Raw genomic sequence first — 25,771 nt, 5'->3', positions numbered from 1 at the left:
TCGAATTTCTTTTGATAAACATTACATTTAAAAGGCTTCTACTGTATGAATAAGAAAATGACCACGTGAATATTGTGTTTTAAAAAATGTTATCATAGTACGGGCTGAAATGTCTTAGTATACAGTGAAATAACTATTGCTTTCCATAACTTAGCCCCGCTCATATTACAAGTGGTTTTTCACCTGTATGAGTCGACAAGAGATATCAAATCCATTTTCCTGAAGAAATTCTTTTCACAGGTATTGCATTGAGGTTTTTCTACAAATATACAAGCGAATGTCATTTCAAATTCTTTTCGAATTTCTTTTGATAAACATTACATTTAAAAGGCTTATCTACTGTATGAGTAAGAAAATGAACACGTGAAGATTGTGTTTTAAAAAATGTTTTCATAGTACGAGCTGAAATGTCTTAGTATACAGTGAAATAACTATTGCTTTCCATAACTTGGCCCCGCTCATATTACATTCTAGCGGTTTTTCACCTGTATGAATCATCAGCACATGAGGTATCAAATCCATTTTCCTGAAGAAATTCTTTTCACATGTACTGTATTGAGGTTTTTCTACGAAATATACAAGCGAATGTCATTTCAAATTCTTTTCGAATTTCTTTTGATAAACATTACATTTAAAAGGCTTCTCTACTGTATGAGTAAGAAAATGACCACGTGAAGATTGTGTTTTAAAAAATGTTATCGTAGTACGGGCTGAAATGTCTTGGTATACAGTGAATTAACTATTGCTTTCCGTAACTTGTGCCCCGCTCATATTACATTCAAGCGGTTTTTCACCTGTATGAGTCAACACGAGATATCAAATCCATTTTCCTGAAGAAATTCGATTCATAGTTATTGCATTGAGGTTTTTCTACAAAATTTTTTGATGAACATTACATTTAAAAGGCCTCTCTCCAGTATGAGTAAGAAAATGACCACGTGAAGATTGTGCATTAGAAAACGTATCTCGCAGTAGGGGCTGAATGTCTTAGTATACGGTGAATTGACTATTGCTCTCCATAACTTGGTCCCGCTCATATTACATTCTAGCGGTTTTTCACCTGTATGAATCAGCACATGAGGTATCAAATCCATTTTCCTGAAGAAATTCTTTTCACAGGTATTGTATTGAGGTTTTTCTACAAAATGTACAAGCGAATGTCATTTCAAATTATTTTCGAATTTCTTTTGATGAACATTACATTTAAAAGGATTCTCTCCAGTGAGAGTGAGAAAATGACCACTTGAAGGTTGTGTTTTAAAAACGTTTCTTGAAGAAGGGGCTGAAATGTCTTAGTATACAGTGAATCATCTATTGCTTTCCATAACTTGTGCCCTGCTCATATTCCAAGCGGTTTCTCAGCTGTATGAGTGACCATATGTACATTACAATCAAGCGGTTTTTCAGGTGTATGAGTGAGCACGTATCAAATCCATTTTCCTGAAGAAATTCTTCACAGGTATTGTATTGAGGTTTTTCTACAAAATATACAAACGAATGTCATTTCAAATTCTTTTCGAATTTCTTTTGATAAACATTACATTTAAAAGGCTTCTCTCCAGTATGAGTAAGAAAGGTGAAGGTTGTGTTTTAAAAATGTTTCTCGCAGTAGGGGCTGAAATTAGTATACAGTGAATTAACTATTGCTTTCCGTAACTTGGGTCCCGCTTATATTACAATCAAGCGGTTTTTCACCTGTATGAGTCGACACGAGATATCAAATCCATTTTCCTGAAAAAATTCTTTTCATAGTTATTGTATTAAGGGGTTTCTACAAAATGTACAATCGAATGTCATTTCAAATTATTTTCGAATTTCTTTTGATGAACATTATATTTAAAAGGATTCTCTCCAGTGAGAGTGAGAAAATGACCACTTGAAGGTTGTGTTTTAAAAACGTTTCTTGAAGAAGGGGCTGAAATGTCTTAGTATACAGTGAATCAACTATTGCTTTCCACAACTTGTGCCCTGCTCGTATTTCAAGCGGTTTCTCAGCTGTATGAGTGACCATATGTACATTACAATCAAGCGGTTTTTCAGGTGTATGAGTGAGCACGTATCAAATCCATTTTCCTGAAGAAATTCTTTTCACAGGTATTGTATCTCTACAAAATATACAAACGAATGTCATTTCAAATTCTTTTGATAAACATTACATTTAAAAGGCTTCTCTCCAGTATGAGTAAGAAAATGACCACGTGAAGATTGTGTTTTGAAAATGTTTATCGTAGTACGGGCTGAAATTTCTTAGTATACAGTGAATTAACTATTGCTTTCCATAACTTGTGCCCCGCTCATATTACCATCAAGCGGTTGTTCAGCTGTATAAATCAGCACATGAGGTATTAAATTCATTTTCCCAGAGAAGTTCTTTTCACAGTCATTGAGGTTTTTCTGCAGAATGAACGAGAGAATGTCTTTTCAAATTCTGACGCAGGGCGAATTTCTTCAGACAAACATTGCATTCAAAAGGTTTCTCTCCAGTATGGGTTCGCAAATGTTCCCTCAAAGACTTATTCCTCAAAAAACATTTTTCGCAGTGTTGACATTTGAAAGGCTTTGCGTCGGAGTGAGTTAACATATGCCCGCTCAGAACTTTTCTTAGAACAAAACTTTTTCCGCAGATTTTACATTCAAACGGTTTTTCACCTGTATGAGTCATCACATGGGGTATCAAATCCCTTTGTGTAAAGAAGCTCTTCTCGCAGTGATTGCATTGAAATGGTTTTTCTTCAGAATGAAGGACTAAATGTCGTTTCAAATTCCGGTCCAGGGTGAATTTCTTTTGGCAAATTTTACATTCGAAGGGGGTGTCTTTGGTATGAGTGCGCATATGTTCCAGTAAAAATTTTTTTCTTAGGAAACTTTTTTCGCAGCACTGACACTGAAACGGTTTTGTATCTGAGTGAGTTAACATATGGTTTTCCAGGAGTTGTTCCAGAGCAAAACTTTTTTCGCATACGTTACACTCAAATGGCTTTTTTTCACAGTGAATAAATGAATGCCTTTTCAAACTTTGCTCCCCGGCGAATTTCTTTTGGCAAATATTACATTCAAAAAGTTTTTCTCCTGTATTAATACACACATGGGTTGATAAAGAGCGTTTATGCCAATAACCTTTTTGGCAGTATTGACATTCATATGGTCTTTTCCGGAATGAACTGTTAAATGCCGTTTCAAATATTGGTTCCGGGTGAATTCCCTTTGGCAAACATTACATTCGAAAAGTTTTTCTCTAGTGTGGATGGACATATGAGCCTTTAAAGAGGGCTTAGATATATAACTTTTTTTGCAGTATTGACAATCAAACGTTTGTCCAGAATGAGCTAGTAGATGTCGTCTCAAATACTTGCCCCTAGTAAATTTCTTTAGGCAAATACTGCATTCAAAACGTTTATCTCTAGTATGAACAGACAAATGTCTCACTATAGCAGGTTTTCCTATAAAACTTTTGTCGCACGCATTACATTCGAATAGATCGCCTTCTGTGTGAGTGAATAAATGTGATTTCGGAGTGAATCTTTTCGGGCAGTAAGGGAACTGATCCGATTTTTCTGCGGGAACTGGAGCTGAACGACTTTGTGACCCACCGAGACAGTTCCTCCCAACATCGGTTTCAACTTCGCAACTGATACCACCTTTGACATCAATTATTTCGTGCTCCTCCTCGATTTTCACATTGAAATTGCTCGGGTGTGGGTAGCTTTCGGATTTCACAGCGTTGCTTCTATGAAGGACATTTTCGAATATGCCTTCATTACGAGAAGATTGAGTGATGAATGATGATATTTCTTCTAGTTTCTCAGAACATGTGTCACATATTCTGTCAACATTCTGTGAATTGATGTGTGCTACCTACAAAGATCAAAATGTATTAGAAAATAAGAAAGACAAAGAACAACTCAATCACTTCAATGAATTACTAGCTAGTTCACAACTTATTTTTACAGCAGAACTTTTCAAACACAAAATAAAGAAAAAAATTGAAAATATTGTGGCAGAAGAAGAGTGGGGAAAATGTTTTTTTCATTCCAAAGGAGAACATAAACCGAAAGGGGGAAGCTCTAAAGAACTTACTCATACCAATATTTAACCACTGCTTTCCAGAAAAAAAATAATAAAACGAAGAGGTAACGAAGAAGTAAAGATATGTAAAGATCTACTGGATCTTTTATTAGGGGGCCTGTCCGATAATCCAATATGTGGCCTTACGGACGGGATCGCCGGACTCCTGTCCGGTGGCAGAAATCAGTAGGGTGAGGGGAAGTAAAACTACCCAAAAGCCTTTGCGAAACATGCCATCGTGGACCAGCCTACTCAAGTTAAGGTGTAAGGAGTCGTGCCGACAGCTGAATAGCCGCAGGGTGATATGCAGTCAGGAACGATGCCCTTGGGGAACTGGGCGAAACCTCATTGTAATGCTACCAGAAGTGACCCTTACTACTCGTGAGAACACACATACAGAGTGTTCCTTAAACACATGCTAATATTTAAGGAGGTAATTCTTAGACTCATTTTAAGGAAAAAACGTCCTATGGACGTATGTCCTAAACGCCTTAACTTTTGAGATACAGGGTGGCAAAGTTTTCAAAAATAATCAGTTTTTTAATAATAACTGAGATAATTTTGTAGATATCTTTGGCATATTTGGTACATATGTTTCATGCCTCAAGGCGCATTTTCTGATGTACAATTTTCTTAATTTTCTCTGCCAGTGGCGTACGTACGAGTTTTGAAATGTATATTTTTGGTGAAAAAAAATACTACGCCACTGTTTTATCTTGAATAAAAATTATTTTTGAAATCTCCATACATTTTTGAGCACATTTGATTTGCTGGGATTTCTTTGTCCGACGCATGGTTTTCGCTCAAAAAATTAAAAATCGCTTTACTTAAGGATAAATTCCTTAAAAATCTGATGCGGTTCGTGCATCGACTGAAAGCAAACTAAGAGATCAGGTTTGTTGCAAAATAATTGAGGATCTAAAAGGTATTTGTTTGTTGTCAGATGCACTGTTCTCAATTAAAATTACGTCATAACGCAGCACCGCTTAATAATTTTTGAAAACATAAATTTAGTTATCCTGGAATAAATGACGTGTAGCAGAATTTATTTACTGCACCTCTTGGAAATATGGAGTTTGTCGATATGTGATTTCTTTTAAAGATTAAAAGCAGAAAAAACAGCGTACCCACCATAGCAATATAAAATGAATTCTCTGTATGTACAAACGTCAATAGCTAATATTGATGTTGGTTTAAAGTAAGGTGTTGGTGTTAAAAATTGTCACAAACTGATTTTGAAGTGTTATTGAAGTTATTTTGGTAGTCCGCTGTTTTTCTGAATATCAGTAAGTATGGTAAATTATACGAATGCGGAAATGGCGCAAATGCATTACGTATATGGCCTTGCCGATGGTAATGCAACAGAAGACAGGCGCATTTATCAGGAAAGATATCCTAATCGTGCCTTACCAGATAGCCGAACCTTTTCAAATATTGATCGTCGACTTGGGGAAACTGGTAGTTTCAAGAAAGTGACTCCGGAAGGTAGACCTAGTGTAGTAAGAACTCCTGAAATTGAGGAAGCGGTGCTGCAAGAAATTGAGGAACATCTTGAAACGAGTACGAGGAAGATCGCTAGAACTCTGGATATTTGTCATCAAATTGTTTGGCGTATTTTGGTTGATTTTTTGTTATACCCATACCATATTTCAAGAGTGCAGGCATTACTCCCCAGAGATTTTCCACAGCGTGTGAACTTCAGTCAGTGGTATCTACAAAGTATTGCACTAAATCCGCAGTTTGAGACACAAATTTTGTTCACAGACGAAGCAAATTTTTCTCGGATTGCCATTCAAAATGTCCATAACAATCATGTGTGGGCTGAAGAAAATCCCCATGCAATAATCGAAACCCATTTCCAACACCAATTTTCGGTTAATGTATGGGCAGGAATTATAGGTGATCATCTAATAGGCCCATTTTTTCTACCAGGACGCCTTGATGGTCGTTCTTATTTACATTTTCTCGAAGAAGACTTACCTGGGTTATTGGAAGATGTGCAATTGCGTTAAGGAATCGAATATGGTATATGAACGATGGCGCCCCTGCTCATTTCAGTGTAATTGTCCGAAACCATTTAAATACAGTTTATCCTAATCGTTGGATAGGTCGCGGAGGACCTCAGCAATGGCCAGCAAGATCCCCCGATCTCAACAGTTTACTTTTTTTTATGGGGTCACCTTAAAACTCTTGTGTATAAAACTCCCGTTAATACTTTAGAAGATTTAAGAGAGCGAATAGTTGCCTCGTGTGAAACTATACGAAATACGCCGGGAATATTTGAACGGGTGCGTAATTCCATGCGTAGAAGGGCGGAAGCATGCATACTAAGTGCAGGTGGCCACTTCCAACAATTTTTATAATCAATTTTGATATTATTACTAATTAACAAATTTGTGCTATTCATTTAGACTCACTGTCACAAAATAAAATAAAACTCGTTTTTGTGAAAAATTTATTTTTTTGCAGATTATGTTTTCAAATATTATTAGGGAATTGGTAATGCGTTATGAAGCAATTTTCAGATTCTCATTCATTTTAGAATTGATCTAATTTCTTAATTTGCTTTCTGACGATTTTTATTTTTTTGAGTGAAAATCATGCGTCGGACAAAGACATTTCAGGAGATCAAATTTTCTCAAAAATAAATGAGGATTTTAAAAATGATTTTATTTTGAAAAGAAAGCATTGGCGTAGTACTTTTCCCCCAAAAATATTCAATGCGAAACCCGTAGGGATGCCACTATTTGAAAAAATACAAATTTGTGTACATCAGAAAATGCGCCTTGAGGCATGGAACATATGTACCAAATATGCCAAAGATGTCTACAAAATTATCTCAGTTATTATTAAAAAACTGATTATTTTTGAAAACTTTGCCACCCTGTATCTCAAAAGTTAAGGCGTTTAGGACATACGTCCATAGGAAGTTTTTTTCATAAAGTAGGTCTAAGAATTACTTCCTGAAATATTAGCATGTGTTTAAGGAACACCCTGTATATGAAACAAACAGACACAATAAAAACCAATCCCGAGGCTGGACAGAAGTGCTCACCTCAATCTATGGCAATGACTGGAGATGAACAGAAATGTCCACCCCAATCTACCGCTCGGAATGAGGCTGGACGTAGCAAATCACCTCGTGATGTAATACAAAGGCGGCATATTTGCGGCGCCGTGGCCAAAAGGAGAAAGAGAGGTAAAGAGGCAGGAGTGGCAGCAACTATAAGTGCACCCTCCTCCTCCCACACTCCACCTCCAACAGTAAAGGTACTTCCTGCGGCGGGCGCCAAGAACTCCGCCTTGATTAAAGGCAAGGAACCGGCTGCCTTTGCAGGAAAGCGCCCTCACTTGAACATCTCCACTAGGGGAACCCCAGGAAGGTTGAAAAAGACGCGTAGCGACAGTAATGTCGCTGCATCTTCCAAAACCTGCCCGGAGGCAGCCGTGAGATACCTCAAGCTTGCCAAAGAGAGTGTGTGTTTGACGAGTTTTGGCCTACACCTGCCAATATGAAGGAGATGTTTCTTAGTGGCCTGTCTACCTTCCTGGAAAGGACAGGATGGACGATGACCTAGGAGGACAACTCCTTGGGAGGATGTACAATGGGTCACATGTGGCCTAAGATACAGCCCCTTAAAGGGGCTGTATCTTAACAATACACTTAGCCAGTAATTTATTTGGTTTACCCCATGGTTGTGAGGGGTGGAAAACGCAACCCCTAAAATTTATTTCCAATGTATTTTTTTGTCTTATTATTTGTTTACCATTTAAAAACTTATTTCAGGAATGGGTCCTGAAATCCCTGGGACTCAGATCTGGGAGGCCATTACGGCGAAGAAGTAGGGTAAGCGTGGACGACGGGGGGTGGCGTTGTAGAATACGCCCCCGTCCCACAGAGTGGTAAAAGCACCTAAAACGTGGCCAAAAATAAATTCTCACTTTTTTTTAATGTTATGGATAGAAATTGACCTATTGTGATATTCTCAAACATGCTCTAACAAGCTCGTGTAGTTTTTTTCTTGTCATAGATATAACAGAAGGTCCACAATATGTAACAATTGATAAAATATCACTTGAAACTATAATTTTTCGTAAATTTCTAAAGAAAAATTCTATGAAATGTGAATACTTGTGAACGATTTTGCTTCATGAACTTATTCTAGAAACTTTGAAGTGTCATTTGCAATTAGTTTCACATGTTTAAAATATCTACGATTGCTGAAGAATGACGAAAAATACAAGTTTTTTTATACAAATGATTTTACACTCTATATTCGAAAATGAAGCCTATTAAATTAAACTTTTGTATCTTAAAATGTAGTAAATACCTTGACCAATAATATCCATAGCAATTTTTTTCACCAATATAACACAAATTATAAATTAATAAATGAGCAAACAAATGAGATTTAAGAGGTTATTCAAAACAAACACATGCATAGTGAACAAATGCTAGGTTTCCACTGCTCTCATGTCACAAATAATGGACATACACAGGTAACGATGGTCACAAAGGATGACCCATTTATCTACCTGTCCTAGTGTCCATTATTACGTGTGACAATTGAAGTTGACAAATTTCATTTATGGCCAGGTTTTAGGTGTAAATGTGCAGTTCATTTGAGACTCGTAAGTGCATTACATCCCGCATAACATCTCGTTCAGCTCGCATTTGCGTTCGAATAGGCCGGTTAATACAATAATAATAAATAACAATAATAAATCTTTACTTTTCAGTCAAAAAGCATGAATGTATGAATACATCCAAGCAACTGAGTAAAACATCATAATCAGTAAACAACAAAAAAATCAGTTTAAAAAATAATTTCCAGATAATAGATATAATTGTAAATTACAAATATAAAAGGAAACAAACTAAAATGCATAAAAATATAGAATTATGAAAATTCTTATATATGACCGAAACTAAATGAAAGCAGACACACAACAAAAACATGTTTGAAAAACATAACAAGTGTCATAATACAAATGATAAATGTTAATACAAAAATCGATTGTCAAACAAGTTGAATGAATACCCTCGTAGATAGAATCATGACAGAAGTTCATCAATACTATAACAGTTTTTCTCAATAAGTCATGCTTCAAGTCTAGATTTGAAAATTTCAATATTTGGAGGTTTTTAGATAGTCATTGGTAGAGGTTAGTTCTATGCAATCTGGGCACAAGAAGAAGAAGAAGATTTCTGGATCTACTGGCACACTGATGATCTGTTCTATTGAAAAATTTGTTTTTATGTTTGTATACATATATACAAAGTTCATAGAGATACAAGTCTGTCACTTAACTTTCAAGATCAAGCCCGACTTTTACTGGAGTGGGTGTAAAATGTGTATTGAATTTCTCGACCACTTCTCTAATGGATAATTCTCATCTGTTCCTTTTAAGGACTTTTCCGTTACTTGGTTGTGTATCTCTTTTATTTGGTTAAGCAACTGCCATGTGGTTTTTGCTTTATTAATGGAGTTGACTGTGACCCTAGTAGGGTTAGTAATAGTTATTTAGATATTTGCAGTAACGTCAACGAAATGGATTTTTGAAACGAGAGTGAATATGTACAGTTCCATAACTTGAGAGAGAAATATTCTTTATTGTCTGAAGAACAAAAATTCTTATTGATAAAGCGTATCATATGTAAGTAATTGGAAAAATTGACACAACAAAACACCTATCAGTCAGAAGATGAAACTAAATAATTAAAAACATAACTAGGGTAATTACACTAACAAAAGATAGCTTTAGTAATGCAATTGAATTTGATTTGAAATGTTTCATAAAAAAGTAAAAAAAGCAGTAGTATGGTTTCTCACCAAGTAAAGTTTTCAATGCTTCTTTAAAGATTGTCGAGCTCTTAATTTTCCTTATCTTCAGTGGTAGATTATTATATATAAGAGAGTCTTTGACCAGATTTGACAACATTTTCTGCCTGCCGAGTACTATTAATCGTTTGGATGCCTTAAGAGCTTTTTATGTATTTTCTTATCGGGCATGCAGTTTCCAATATGAATAATACTACTACTGTCACAATTTTATACTCAATGAATAATGGTCGACAAGAATCCCGATTTTTTGCTTTACATATGTACCGTATTGCCCATTTTAGTTGAATTGTAATAGCCTGCATGTGGTTATCACTAACACCTCAGAAGGCAATGCCATAACGCAGGTGAAATTTCATCAATGAATGATAAACCATCTTTGCGTTGGACAGTGCGAGTTCAATGGATATTCCACGAACTGCACAACATCCAGATGCTAGTTTGCTTTTGAAAGCCTCAATCTGATTATCGAAATTCAGTCTGCTATCAATGCGTAACCCCAGGAATTTTGTATGATGTTTGTTCTCAATGACTCTTCTCCTAGTGAAATATTTTCAATCTACCATCTGAAAGTGACAACATTGGTCTTTAAGACATTGAAAGAAAGATTATTTGAATAACAGCATCTTCTAATTACGTTTACATCATTATGAACTAGTCTTTTCAATGATTCTAAATACGAACTACGCTACATTATGGTGGAGCCATCGGCCTACAGTGTAAAATGTCAAGATATTTCGACATTTGGCAAATCATTGTCTGCACCAAAAAGAAGAGCGGGTCCAGCTTTGAGCCTTGAGGTACGCCAGTCTCAATGCAAACTTTTCTTTTTAGTAATAACCCAGAGAAAAACTTATTCCGCACACTTTATGTTCGCATATTTCTTTTACGTGAGTGAATAACTAAATGCTGTTTCAAATATTGTTTCTGAGCGAATCCTTTCTTGCACACATTGCATTGGAAGGCTTTTTCTTCGGAGTGAATCAACTTGTGATTTTCCATATTTTGTTTCAAGAGAAAACTTTTACCGCAAACGTTACATTGAAACGATTTTTTACATTTATTAGTCCATATATGCCTTCTCAAATCGTCTTTATAAGGAAATCGCTTATCACAGTTATAACACTGAAATATTTCTTTGTTAGAATGAGTTAACAAATGCCGTTTCAAATGTTGGTTCCAACCGAATTTCTTTTGACAAAGATCGCATTTAAAAGGTCCATCTCTAGTATGAATATGCAAATGACCCTGTAAAGATAGTTGCCTTAAAAAACTTTTTTTGCAGTATTGACATTTAAAAGGCTTTTCTTTCATGTGTGTCAGCTTATGACTTTTCATAGCGTTTTTCCGAGTGAATTGTTTTCCGCAAACGTTACATATGAACGGTTTTTCACATGTATCACTCCATATATGTCTTCTCAAATCGTCTCTATGAAAGAATCGCTTATCACAGTTACGACACTGAAATTTTTCTATATAAGAATGAATAAGCGAATGCCGTTTCAAATATTGGTTCAGAACGAATTTCTTTTGACAAATATGGCATTCAAAAGGTTTATCTCCAGTATGAGAATTCAAATGCCCCTGTAAAAATGATTGCCTTGAAAAACTTTTTTTGCAGTATTGACATTTAAATGGCTTTACTCCCATGTGAATCAACATATGTCTTTTCATATTGGGTTTCAAAGTAAATTTTTCCCCGCACACATTACATTCAAACCGTTTTTCACTTGTATGACTCAACATATGTTGTTCCAAATTATATTTATGAAAGAATCGCTCATCACAGCGATGACACTGAAACATTTCTTTGTTAGAATGAGTTAACAAATGCCGTTTCAGATTTTGGTTCCAACCGAATTTCTTGTGACAAACATTACATTCAAAAGGTTTATCTTTAGCATGAATACTCAAATGGCCCAGTAAATTAATTTCACGTGAGAAACTTTTTTTGCAGTAATCACATTCATAGGTTTTTTTTCCCATGTCCTCCGGAAGGGTGGCACTAGCATTAACATCTGTTCCACTGAGATGATTCCGACCAGAACCAGCTTCAACCTCGATTCTGATTATATGTTCTTTGATATCAATGATCTCATGTTCTTTCTCCAATTTCAAATATATGTCATCAGATACTCTGTCATATTTCACATCATTACACGTTGGTGAATCCACATCGCTCAAGTCTGAGCAGCTTTCAGTTTTCACAGCATTATTTCCACAAAGGATATTTTCTAGTAGGCCATCATTTAACAGTGATAGATTAATGAATGATGATATTTCTTCTAGTTTATCAGAGCATGTGTCACATATTCTATCACCATTCTGTGAATTGATGTCTGTTACCTACAAAGATCAAAATGAAGTAGAAAAAGTAAAGGTAACTGATGAATCGCTCACATCAATAAATTACTAGCTATTTTCGGGATTGTTTTGAGACTTCGTCTGGAGTGTCCAAGGTCACAATCATTTCAGTTTGGTTTAAATGTGCTTAAAACCAGAGCATAGCAATGAAATGATGGGATTCGTTTTTCCCAAAAGATATGTAAAATTTCAATGAATGACAATTGAAAACCCTCCAATTTCGAGAGACATTAACGATATATAATTGTGAATATTTGACTGAACAGTTTACAACCATTAACCGTTAATAAAATGAACCTTCGCAGCTACCAAACTAAGATACGTGCAGAAACACGTTCATTGAAAACAATATCCTAACATCAACATCTATCTATCTCTACAAATTATTAATATATACCCATCAAAATACTAAAAATATGAATAGAAACAGTGACTACCATGAATATGATACCAGACAGAAGAATGACTTCCATTTGCACCACTTGCAAAGAAAGCAACATATAAAGAGCCCTCTATATTCTGGAGCACATTTGTTCAATTTTTTGCCTGAAGACTTGAAACTCATCACCAATATGAAACATTTCAAACTATCTTTGAAAAATTTTCTCATCCGCCATGCCTTTTATTTATTAGACGAATATAAAAAACGTAGCGACTAGGCAGTTTTGTTTTAATGTATTTTAACATGTGTTTATATTTGAATATTTTTTATTTTATTTTATTCATATTATTCTTAATCAATTTGTAACGACTAGAATGTTCGTGATGTTTTTTTTCTTAATGTTTATATAATGAGAATTTTTCCCTCTTTATGTACTGTGACTTATCTCATGTTGTAAAACAACCATAAGAGATTGAATAAATATACAGGCTGATTCACGGTGGATGGCACATTAGACGTTTCTGGTGAACCAGACAACGGATCACTTTAAAAATTTAATGGAGGGCATATTCGAACATTCTCTAGCCAACTAAAATATTTTCGACAATGTGGTGTTGCCGCTTCTATTAGAAAGCAGTAGCAACTTCGATTTTTCAAATGGAACACTCTGTATATAATATTATTTTTGGAATCTCCAACAATTGCCCGACAACTTTTCTTGATATTTCCCTATACCTATCTGTTACCGTTTTCGAAATAAAAATTAATTTCAATTTTTTTCTTCGAAAATCATGACTTCTAAAAATGCCGATATCTTTTAGTTAAGAAGTACTATGATATCGAAATTTGGTTTGGAGTTAGGTGATACTTGGACACTTCCCACACGTCAGCCTAATCTCCGTTACTTCAATACAGGGTGGTAAAAAAATACAGTTTTTTCGTTTGCTTGAAAAAGTTGCTGAAATTTGATTATTTTAAATGGAACACCCTGTATATTATTGAAAATTCGTAAAGCTGCTGAAATTTGCTTTCTTTCTATGTATATCATACATAACCTAACTAGTCAAGTTTCGGACTTATGAACATTTATTTGTGAAAATGTCCCTTCAGAATGGTATTTCCATTCGGTATTTGGTAAGTAGGCCATGATTACTATTTGACAGTAGCGTTGTGACATTCTCCTAATAATATCGACATTTTTGTCACTTCAGAAGTTGCAAATACCTTCAAAACGATGGAACAAAACTATTCAAACGAAGTTCTTATGAATTTGTTTATTATTTTTGGACAGTGTGACAAAATTATCAGCAGAACATGTAGAAAGTTCAATGAAATGTATCCGAATCTACCGCCAATGAACCTCAAGAAATTTATACAAATTCAGAACAATTTCAATATGTTTGGATGAACTTTAAAAAAGCACCAAGAAACTTGAAATTGGAAATATTGATATGAATAATTATAAAAAAGTAAAACAATCATGTGGAATATTTCAAAATATGTTCGAATCGCTGGCCGTTCACTTCCAAGCACTTTAAAATGCGGGTGTTGACTGCTTTCGTGGTGGCAGATCTGATTTCATTGGGATCCAAATTTTCAAATGTTTGGGCAATCCTTTCTAACAATTCATCTCTCGAACGCACGGGTATTTTGTAAACTTTTTCTTTAAACATTCCCCACAAATAAAAATCTAATGGATTAAGATCGGGTGATCTCGCTGGCCAATTCCATGGTCCCAAGCGCCTCATCCACCGATCGTCAAATAGTCTATCCAGTTCTGCGCTCACTTCTCTTGTGCAATGTGCAGGAGCTCCGTCTAGTTGGTACCAACAGTTTCGATAATCTTCGAGTGGCAGATTATCCACGAAACTGTCTACAGTATTCTCCAAAATATTCAGGTAGCTTCTGGATGTTAATGACTCCTCGTATATCACGTACCTCAATTTGTTGTCCATCAACATGCAGAAGACATTAAAACTAAATTTTTCTTGAAATCCGGCTTCTTTTGTAACGTGAGGATTTTCACTGGACCAATAATGACGATTTTTTCTATTGAAAATCCCTTCTCTCGAAAATTTCGATTCATCAGTCCAAATAATTTTATTTAAAAAAAGTGGATCTTCTTGAATGCGTGTCAACAACATTTCACAAAATTCAACTCTCTGTTGAGGATCTTGAGGCTTCATTGCTTGAATTTTGGTGAATTTATAATCATGCATTTTATGTCTTCGCAGGATTCTTTGAACCGATGAATTTTTTATACCCAAATCTTCTTCAGCACTTCTTATCGATGACTCGGGAAATGCGTGAAAGTATGCTAAGACATTAATCTGGTTGTCTTCGAAAGTTACGGGTCGAGGCAAGTTTCTTGGTGCTTTTAAAGTTGATCCAAATGCATTGAAATTGTTCTGAATTCGTATAAATTTCTTGAGGTTCATTGGCGGTAGATTCGGATACATTTCATTGAACTTTCTACATGTTCTGCTGATAATTTTGTCACACTGTCCAAAAATAATAAACAAATTCATAAGAACTTCGTTTGAATAGTTTTGTTCCATCGTTTTGAAGGTATTCGCAACTTCTGAAGTGACGAATATGTCGATATTATTAGGAGAATGTCACAACGCTACTGTCAAATAGTAATCATGGCCTGCTTACCAAATACCGAATGGAAATACCATTCTGAAGGGACATTTTCACATATAAATGTTCATAAGTCCGAAACTTGACTAGTTAGGTATAGGTATGATATACATAGAAAGAAAGCAAATTTCAGCAGCTTTCCGAATTTTCAATAATATACAGGGTGTTCCATTTAAAATAATCAAATTTCAGCAACTTTTTCAAGCAAACGAAAAAACTGTATTTTTTTACCACCCTGTATTGAAGTAACGGAGATTAGGCTGACGTGTGGGAAGTGTCCAAGTATCACCTAACTCCAAACCAAATTTCGATATCATAGTACTTCTTAACTAAAAGATATCGGCATTTTCAGAAGTCATGATTTTCGAAGAAAAAAATTGAAATTAATTTTTATTTCGAAAACGGTAACAGATAGGTATAGGGAAATATCAAGAAAAGTTGTCGGGCAATTGTTGGAGATTCCAAAAATAATATTATATACAGAGTGTTTCATTTGAAAAATCAAAGTTGCTACTGCTTTCTAATAGAAACGGCAACACCGCATTGTCGAAAATATTTTAGTTGGCTAGAGAATGTCCGAATATGCCCTCCATTAAATTTTCAAAGTGATCCGTTGTCTGGTTCACCAGAAACGTCTAATGTGCCATCCACCGTGAATCAGCCTGTATATCTACCTATCTATCTATCTATCTACTCCATTCCCAGCGCAGTAATCAATAACTTTGAATGACGTTCAAAGAGCCCCTGTGGGTTCGAAGAACCCAATGGGAAAAAAACTCCAGTGCATTCTTTTCGGCCAGAGTTTTCAACAACTCACCAAAAACATGTTCGAATTCGTGTTATAATTTGTTAACCAACATCTTGCACACACATATAATACTCTGCGTAGTTGACTCAATATTCGAACGGATAAAAGAGCAGAAATTCTTACTGAACAGCAATAGCTTCCTCAGGAAGCCTCAGCCTCAGGAAGCAAATAGCTACTTTTGAATACGTTACAGATTTTCATCAAGTATCGGTCAATTCCACAACATACCAGCGGTCTGTTTATTTTTTTCAACTCTCTTTTTTTTTTCTAGCTGATTTCAACTCTATTTTAAAAGTCATCTGAACGTCTATTATTGACAAAGAAACATTGTTATTTTCGGGTCAAAATCATTTCAATTTGGTTCAAGTGTGCTTATAATCAGACAATAGCAATGGAATGACATTAAACAAATGTCAGTTTGGATTCTAGAGTAGAAAAAAACACACGTGATGCCATTTTTTCATTACTGTATAGTCTATATAATAAATTATATGATGGAGAAACTGTAGCTGCTGTGTTTTGTGACAGTATGGAATAAGAGGTGTTAGTCTCAAGTAATTCAAATCTTATTCATCTGAGCGTAGTCAAATTTTTAGAAAAACAAACTGTGGGGTTCCTCAAGGCTCAGTCCTTGTCGACTATTATTCCTTCTATATATAAATGATCTGACATCTATTGATATTAAAGGTGAGTTCACCCTTTTCGCTGACGACACTACAATTTTATGGCTTGATCAAAATCCCTCTGAACTTGAAAGAATATATAAACAAAATATTTTAACAAAATAAAAATATGGTGTGACGCAAATCGTCTCAGTTTTAATATATCTAAAACGAAGGTAATTTGCTTGAAATATTTTGTTAGCAATTTACAATGTAGACATCTTTGTTGTGAATAAACCATCAACTGAATTTCTGGGACTGATTATTGACAGTGATTTGAAATTTAAAGACCATATCAGGGGTCTCAAATCAAAGTTGTTCTCTGGGACTTACGCTGTCAGGCTGACATCTTATGAAGTAGGATTTGCCGATGCCAAATTTGCATATTACTCTCTCATAGAATCTCACCTACGATATGGATTCCCTTTCTGAGGGTACTGTGACAATATTCCAATCAATTTTAGTGTGAAAGTAAAGCCACGAGATTCTTGCAGACCACTGTTTAAAGAAAAAAGAAAATCTTCACTGTAATATCGATTTTCATTATTGAAACTATATGTCTCTAGTAAAACATCAAAATCGGCTTCGCCAAAAAAACAACTTCAATTTACCAATTTCAAAATATTCCCTTATTAAAAACTCTTTCATTTATGATGCCTTTTTGTGCTCGTCGTAGCAAGAAAAAACTGATCCAAAGGTACGACGACCACAAAAAGGCATACATAAACCCAATAATATACAAATCAAACCTTGCAACACACGCCATACAAAACAAACATAATTTCCCCCACCAGAGAACATAAAACTCATAAAACAAGTCAATAAGGGAAACATCCATAAATTTAACAGTCATAAATCACTTATCGAGGAACAAATACAAATCAAGATAATTTTAAATAGAAAAATTGAGTCTTGTATGTTTTTTTGCATGCCTCGAGAGAAGGTATGTTCAATATGCGTTTAATGCAACATAGTCATAGTATACACGCATCTTGAAAGTAATGAATCTCAAGCTAAAGATTCTTTCCGAGCTAGTTTTTTTCCCGCATTCATTACATACAAATGGTTTCTCACCTGCGTGTTCAACTAAATGTGGTTTTTAATGAGACTTCTGAACGAAAATCTGTTGACAAATTTAGCATTCAAGAGTTTTTCCTCCAGAATAGTTGCAAAAACGTTCACGAAATAATTTTTATCTTGAATTTTTTTTGCAGATCAGACACTGGAATCTCTTTTGGCAAATACTGTGTTGAAAAGGTTTTTCTTCGGTAGAATTATTGTCATTGCGAATCTTTTTTTCGCAGTTTTTCTTCAATGTGAGTTGAACTTCAACTTTTTATTAGTTTCAGCATTATATTATATTACATTCATATAGTTTTTCCAGTACGAGATCAAATTCGTCCATAACCTTATTTTCTCTGAAAACGACTTTTCGCGGTACAGCCATTTAAATGATACCAGAACAGTATGAATTCAAACGTGTTTTTCTAACATGTTTCCAATCAGAAGTTTCTTCGCACACGTTAAATTCGAATGATTTTTTAAGACTAAATGCCGTTTCAAATTGGATTTATAATGAGGTTGTGTTGGCAAATGTTGCGCTAAAAATATTTTTCTCTAGAATTGGTTGAAAACAGTTCCTTTAAAGAATTGTACTTGTAGTACTGACATTGAAATGGTTTTGTGTGAGTCGATATATGCTTTTTCAAATCTGAAAAAAAATAAGTGAAATTTCCATTCAATAAACAAGAAATGCCAGGCAATGATCTCGTAAATAGCTAGCAATTCATTGAAGCAAAAAAAATTCAGTCATTTTTCACTCACATCAAAGTGTGTAGCAAAAAGTAATTTTGAGAGAAATTAATGTTTCGAGAAAAAACTTCTCTTTCGGAAGTATTCACTTCAGAAAGAGTAGTTTTCAAGAAGTGCAGTCTGAAAGTTTGGTTCTGCTTTGTCTTTACAGTTGAATGTAAACATACAGGATAACAATTTTCGATGACAAAATCATTCAAATTACATATACGAGGTCTGTTGAAAAAATAAGGTGAATGTTCAAATTTCTAATAACTTACTTTCCAGACCATCTTTGATCTCACTTCTCTAGACGATAGAAAGACCAAACCGAAAGAAAGAACCCAGGTAAAATAACATTTAAAAAAAGAAAATTAAAGTTGACATAAAGTGACACTGGAGACTAACCTCTGTGTGATATCTTGCATAGATGGGAGAGATGAATATTTATCAAAATATTTATTTTATAAAACAGTCGTTTATATATCCTGAAAATTATAACTTTCTAGCATTGACCAGACCGAAACTATAAGGGTTGGTAGAGTGGTTGATGCCGAGTCGTAACTAACTCAAAATAAAAACCTTAGCCTTTTGAAAATATCCATAAGTAAAAATTGATCAAAACAGTCTAAAGTCGAAACTTGTGCGGGGTCTTACTTTCTAACGTGCAAACCAATGGTGTCATTGTATATCAGGGGTCTCCAAACTACGGCCCGCGGGCCAAATCTGGCCCGCCGGCCAAATCCGGCCCGCCATTGTCATCAATCCGGCCCGCGACAGCCAATGATTACCTAATTGTTGTTACTATTGCTGTGATAAATTGAAGAAGAAAACATAGAATGATAATTACTCGGTTTTATTTACTTGCAAGGTGAAACTTAACGACAGAAATGAAGACAAAGAAAACTTAACTTAAGTATTTAAGTTTAAGCATATTAATAACTAACAAATAATTGAAATGAATCACAGTAAAACATAAACACTAATGAGATTTATGTAGTTGTGATTTTCCACCGACAATACTTTGTAGTTGTGGATCAGTTTTACTTGTACCAATTATCAAACGAGATTTAAGATGTTCATCGGTTAATTGAGATCTGTAAACATTCTTTGTGTATGTCATCTTGGAAAACGTTTTCTCACACAAGTAAGTAGTACCAAAAACAGAAAACAACCCACGAGCAAATTTATGCAAATTATCAAATTGTTCCAGTGGAAGACTCTTATAAAATTCCAACAACGATGAATTTTGATATTTGTTCTTAAGCATATCACTGCACAGTAAATCAATAATTTCCATTTGGACTTCCGGAGCCAGAGTTTCAATGTCAGAAACAAAAGGATTTTGAAAAAGCTTAATTTCATTCGCAATGACATCAAAATCTGAAAAACGAGTATCAAAATTTATCTTCAAAGCACTCAAAGTTTCGATTGCAAAATTGACGGGAAATTCAGTCTCTGTAGTGTGGCTGAATATTTCACATGTTTCAAAATATGTGAAACATTTTTTACGTAATTGCGATTGAAATAGTATTATTTTCTGCCTGAAGGATTTGATATTGGTGTATAAATCAGGGAGAAGCTGATTTTCTTCTTGCAATCTCAAATTCAGTTCGTTCATATGATTTGTCGAATCGACATAGAAGGCTGACTTCCACATCTATTCACTATTTTCTAAATCGGCAAAAAGGCGCTGCTTCTCATTTAAAAAAAATTCGATCTCTGCTCGAAGTTCAAAAAAGCGCTTAAAGACTTTTCCGCAACTAAGCCAGCGTACGGCAGTATGATATGATAAATCATTTTCTCCAATCTGTTGAATAAACTCGTGGAATTGTTGGTGATTCAGCCCAGTGGATCTGATGAAGTTAACAACTGATATGACTGGTTTTAGAACGTCAGACATATCCAATCATTTTCCGCACAAGGACTGTTGATGAATGATACAATGTAAGACTAATGGTTTTGAGCCACCATCATTTTCTACAGCTTTTGACATAAGTGCAACTACTCCTTTATTTTTACCATACATATTTTTGCTTCCATCAGTTGTTATAGATTTCAAATTTCTCCATCGAAGGTTCTTTTTATTAATGGTATTTTCAACTCCCTTAAAAATATCTGCCCCAGTTGTCGTGCCGTGAATACTATCAATATCAAGAAGTTCTTCATACACTTCATAGCTTTTATCTACTCCGCGAATAAAAATCAACACCTGAGCAGTATCTGACACATCCGTTGACTCATCCAATGCTAGAGAAAACCACTCATGATGTCCATTTTTGTCAGACAGTTGAGATGATATATTTTCTGCGATGTCTTGCACCCTCCGAGCCACGGTGTTTGTTGACAAACTGACAGTTTTAAATAAATTTACCTTTTCGGGGCATATTTCTTCCGCTACTGCAATCAAGCATTCTTTTATCATTTCTCCATCGGTGAATGGTTTGCCACGTTTTCCGATTTCAAGAGCCACACGAAAGCTGGCGCGAGTTGCAGACTCTTGTTCAGTATTCGCTTTGGTAAACAAAGATTGCTGCTATTTGAGTCAGCGTTTCAAAGCTTCAAATTTTTCCTTCCGCAAACTTCCTGTATACTTGGAGTAACTTTGAAGATGTTTCGATTCATAGTGTCGTTTAATGTTATAGTATTTGAGAACAGCTATGGTTTCATTACAAATTAAACATAGCGCCTTATTACTGGACTCAATCACAAAATACTGAAAGTTCCATTTTTCCAAAGGGTGTTACTTAATTTCACAATAGACAGTTTCGCTTCCTTCGCCTTTCCTACGCAGACTAACTCGCAGTTGCGCCGCTAACCGTTTTATATGCAATTATTACTGCCATCTCGAGGTGATCAGAATACACTAGCTGGAAACAGAACTTTCTCGAACCAACGCGGTAATTCCAAAATTTAATGCCACCTAGCGGTTAGCTGAAAAAGATAGTACATAGTACCACTACTCGCCACTAGATGTCGTTAAGTGTCACAATACACAATAATAATTAAAATGCAAAGAAAGCGTAAGTTTGCTTAGGTCACGCACTTTGCGACTATCCTAGTCTAGAAATATAGTTAAAGGCAGAAATTGGCCCTTGGAACAAACTGAAAAAATCATTATGGCCCGAAGGCTTCAAAGTTTGGAGACCCCTGCTGTATATCAATAAAAAATCTTTGGAAAAGTCGACCAGCCTTCTCCCGGTTTGTATCTGAATAAAATCAAAGTGTTTTTTCACTTACATCAATGTCCGTTAGATCCTTGAACAGTTGCACCATCTGAGGTTTCTCTTGGAAAAGAGTCGCGCCATTCGGAGACAAACAAATTCGACACGCTGAAGATACAGAAACAGATGAATCCTCATGAGTTGGTTCCACCACATCTTTGCCTTCATTTTCAATTTTCACTGTTATCGAGTTTTTTCCTTTGCTGTGGTTATTATACTTCGAGATATCGATGAAGAGTGATATGTCTTCTAGTTTAATGACGCATTCATTGCATATGTTTTCCGGGAAATTCGTCGTAGAATTTGTGGAGTTTACCTTGAGAAGTTCATTTCAATCAATATCAGATGACTCATACTGATATAATACAACATAAAGCAAGTGAATAAAAATACTATTTTGAATGAACATACGAAGAATTTCTATCTGCCAGCTGTCCTAAACTGTGGGATCTGGCAAACAATTGCTTTCCTTTCTAATACATTGACATTGTATTACATCTGCCAGACATTTGTGCAAGTTTCCCCATACAGGAAATTTTTGCAGCAGTTTTTTTTTAATCGATTAAGTGATCACCTAAGGCAGGAATCTCAGCCAGACAAATGCAGAAAGCTGCCATTCTCACTGCGCTTACTCAGGGCACATAATTCTCGAACACAATGATCACTTACCCCACGGTGTGGGGAGTGGTCATTGGTTGATAAAATGTATCCAAATGTACCAGGGCTTCTGAGGATAGGGCCCGACCAGTATAAAAAAATAATAACAATAATAATTGTCATCATTATCATCACAATTTATATATCATAAAATAAAAGTTAACGATAATAATAGGCGAAATTCAATCGTTTCCAGACTCAACTTCCGAGTAAATCAGGAAAACATTCTGAAACGGATTGAAAATTCTTGCATGCAGAGTCCAGTTCCATCTGGTGTACCGCAGAGATCTCATTTAGGACTATTACTTTTCAACCTGTTTGTAAATGATTTGAATGATGTTATTCTCTATAGTGAATTTCTTCTGTTTGCTTATAATCTGGAGTCGAAACTTAATCGTGACTGAGTCTATATGAAATCAGGCAATCGGAACTGAAAACAAAAATACAATCAAAGATTTAGGAATCACTCTTGATCCAAAAATGTCACTCACGTCACATATTGCAAATGTTACTTCTGGAGGACTAAAATTGTTAGGTTTCACTCTTAAAAATCATATAATGCTCGATTGTTATATCAATAATCGAATACAACTCCACAATTTTGTGCCCTTCATACAGAGTGTTAATTTAAAAACTTTTCACCCCAATATCTTCCTTCCAGTAAACAATATGAGTAATCGAAAAAACAAATCAATTTTCCTGTCAAGATGGACACTGACTTATTATTTTTTGATGAGCATTTTCCGAAAAATAGTTGTCTAAACTAACAGAAGTAATTAATAGTACGCCTATACATGGTTTGACTAGAACTGGTAAGAATATTAAGTGGTACCCTTCCAACCCTTTATGACTCTGTTTTCAGGCAAAACGTTGGTTCGCAAATTTGAACGATGTGGTAGTATTGTGCATACAGTTATACCTGTTGGGCTGTTTAGTGATTACTTTAATAAGTGCATACAAATGTGAAAATGGTATACATTCTTCAGTCATATTTTCTCATACCATATATGAACCACATACAGGTACCCTCAATTCTAAGAATTTTTGATTTCGCTTAGTTAAATGCGGCCCATATAAAGTATCAGAGTAATTGAACATAGATGGTACTAATGTCTCTCAAAACCAATAAAACATTCATTATTCAAGTAATATTTTATTGTGAAATTTACCTATACACTTTACAAAATTACACAATACTAGTTTCTATTGAGCTACTGTCTAGTAAAACACATGATGCGATTATGTAAACTACTTTGTGAAAATTTCACGAGGGTGTTATTTGAATAACAGTGGATAAGATCTTTCCTGTACTGATGAGAAGTAATACCTCGAAACAGATGTCTGCATGTGATCTATTCAAATAATTTCGGTATGGTCTTGCTGCTGGAAGAACGAGGAACATTTGCTAGACTAAACTCTGAAGTATCTTGCATAAATGTGTGTCAGATATAATTCAGTATCAAGCGTGGTATTAGCCGAAGAAATAGTTGTCTTCAAAAAGGTGTTTACTAAAGCCTGTGTAAGTAGTAGGGAGAGATTGATACTTCAAAATTGTATATCGAAATACTCATTCTTTTATACGTACATATCTCTTCCCGATAGTTTTCACTTTTGATTTCTGCAGTGACCTCCAAAACGGAGCCCTGCTGTACACCAAATTTTACATCTGCAATTGGACAAACTGTTATAAAAAACAACTTGAAATCTGTTTTTCGGGTAGGATTCATGCCTAAGGGTCAAAATCATCCCTCTGTTTCTCTGATACGATTATGTCAAAGGAAATAAAGCTGACAAGTCTTAGGACAATTGGCAAATGTAAATCTATATACTTGAAGATACTTACATCGATTTTCCTAATGACATGGAATAGATCAAATAAGTAGTCTTCCTCATCGAAGGGTCTCAAATCGCTTTGCTTCAAACAGCAAATTCGACATATGAATGGGAAATCTTTTAAGGTTATAATTGTCTCTTTTTTGTCCTCTTCCTCCAACACATTCATTTTGGAACCGATTCAACTTTATTTTATACGATATGAAAGGCGATCTGTTTTTTGTGGACTAAACGCGTGTGGAAATAATTTGTCATATAATTAACCTAACATAGAAATTAACAGTAAATAAAAATAAAACGCTAGCTCCTCAAACACAAAAAAGTAATCATAATTTCATTTATGTACAGTGTTGCCGACGCAAATTGAGCACAATCGCACAATTAACCGTGCGTTCCACTAAGCGGTCACAACGATCACGCTCACGAACGCAGTTTTTCCCGTTCCACTTGCTTGCGATCGTTACTGTCGTAAACTCAAGTGGAATGGGTTATGTAATGTTTTGGGCGTTCACGTAAACATTACAAATTGCGAGGTTGAATAATTGACGTTGAAGTTTCAACTGTTGTTTTACTTTATTTTAAATGAAGCTTCCAGACAGACTCTTTATGTTTTTATTTGATTAAACTCAACTGAAAATCAGATACATAAAAAAAAAATAAAACAAGTGCTTTTTCTTTCGCATTAACAGCAGTCACTATACTATTAGCAATGTTAAATATTTGAATGCTACCAATAGCAGAATTGTAACAATACCAACATCAACGAGGTAACGTAAACCTTATCGATAAGTTTAATTTATATTGAAAAAGAAATATCAATTATTAAACAAATTGAGTTTGAATGTTATCAAAATGTCTTATACGTCAATTGAAGATTTGTAGAAGCGTCGCAATAGTGCTCCAGAAACAAGTACATCTAGTTCAGATGAAAAGTGGCATGCGACTTTACAAAATTATAATGAGGAATGTTCCTCAATTTGGGTTATTACAGCAAATGCAAGTTTGAACAAAATAAAGTTGAGTTTTTCAAATTCACTTCGAAAACTATTCAAATTGATGTTTCAAATGTTGGGTTTTAATTTTTCAAGGGATTTGTTTTTAATTCATATATTGGCAACAGCGCCTATATCAAGTTGAAATAATTTATACGTACCTAGATATTCTACTTTAAAAAAGGAAAATTATCGTTATAAATCAACAATTAAAGCAAAATATAAATTATAGTTTAATACCACCTCCACAAGCCACATAAACAACAGTTGTTTTGTTATTTGTTTATATAGAGGAAGATAGGTTAGGTGCACAAAATGGCATATGTCACAGAATGTCTCGAAACATAAGTAAACAGCACGCCTCTGAAATATGTCATTGTTGTTTGTCTCATACAGGTAACAGATTCATTGTCCTTTATTAGCTATAACCGATGTTGCCAAATGGTGAAACAGAAACGAATCCCTTTAAATGTTGAATGCATTATTTCATTTCTCTTTTTTAAGTAT

The 25,771-nt window shown here is 34.9% G+C and overlaps 1 protein-coding gene and 1 long non-coding RNA gene across 3 annotated transcripts; both read right to left on the bottom strand.

The window, feature by feature from the left end:
- Nucleotides 1–353: 353 nt before the first annotated feature.
- Nucleotides 354–2,383, bottom strand: LOC141485076 (uncharacterized). Its single transcript, XR_012467000.1, has 2 exons — nucleotides 1,542–2,383; nucleotides 354–1,478 (listed from the first exon to the last, which is right to left on the bottom strand). It is a non-coding gene; the product is annotated as an uncharacterized lncRNA (long non-coding RNA).
- Nucleotides 2,384–2,868: 485 nt separating this feature from the next.
- Nucleotides 2,869–24,632, bottom strand: LOC111504658 (uncharacterized). Of its 2 annotated transcripts, none has more exons than XM_023159325.2 (3): nucleotides 24,283–24,621; nucleotides 21,799–22,098; nucleotides 2,869–3,855 (listed from the first exon to the last, which is right to left on the bottom strand). In XM_023159325.2, the coding sequence occupies exons 1-3, from the start codon at nucleotides 24,439–24,441 to the stop codon at nucleotides 3,010–3,012; spliced, it is 1,305 nt and encodes a 434-aa protein (XP_023015093.2). In that variant the 5' UTR covers nucleotides 24,442–24,621; the 3' UTR covers nucleotides 2,869–3,009. The 2 variants fall into 2 exon arrangements, with proteins under 2 accessions (XP_023015093.2, XP_023015090.2); XM_023159322.2 differs by lacking the exon at nucleotides 2,869–3,855 and adding an exon at nucleotides 8,891–12,254 and having other exon boundaries at nucleotides 24,283–24,632.
- Nucleotides 24,633–25,771: the final 1,139 nt, after the last annotated feature.

Source organism: Leptinotarsa decemlineata, unplaced genomic scaffold (genome assembly GCF_025532065.1).
Source record: "Leptinotarsa decemlineata unplaced genomic scaffold, Ldec_3_MD MMD2_P_RNA_scaffold_2, whole genome shotgun sequence".
NCBI classification, from domain to species: Eukaryota; Metazoa; Arthropoda; class Insecta; order Coleoptera; family Chrysomelidae; genus Leptinotarsa; species Leptinotarsa decemlineata.
Note: the sequence above shows the minus strand (reverse complement) of the source record. Positions and strands in the feature narration are given on the sequence as shown.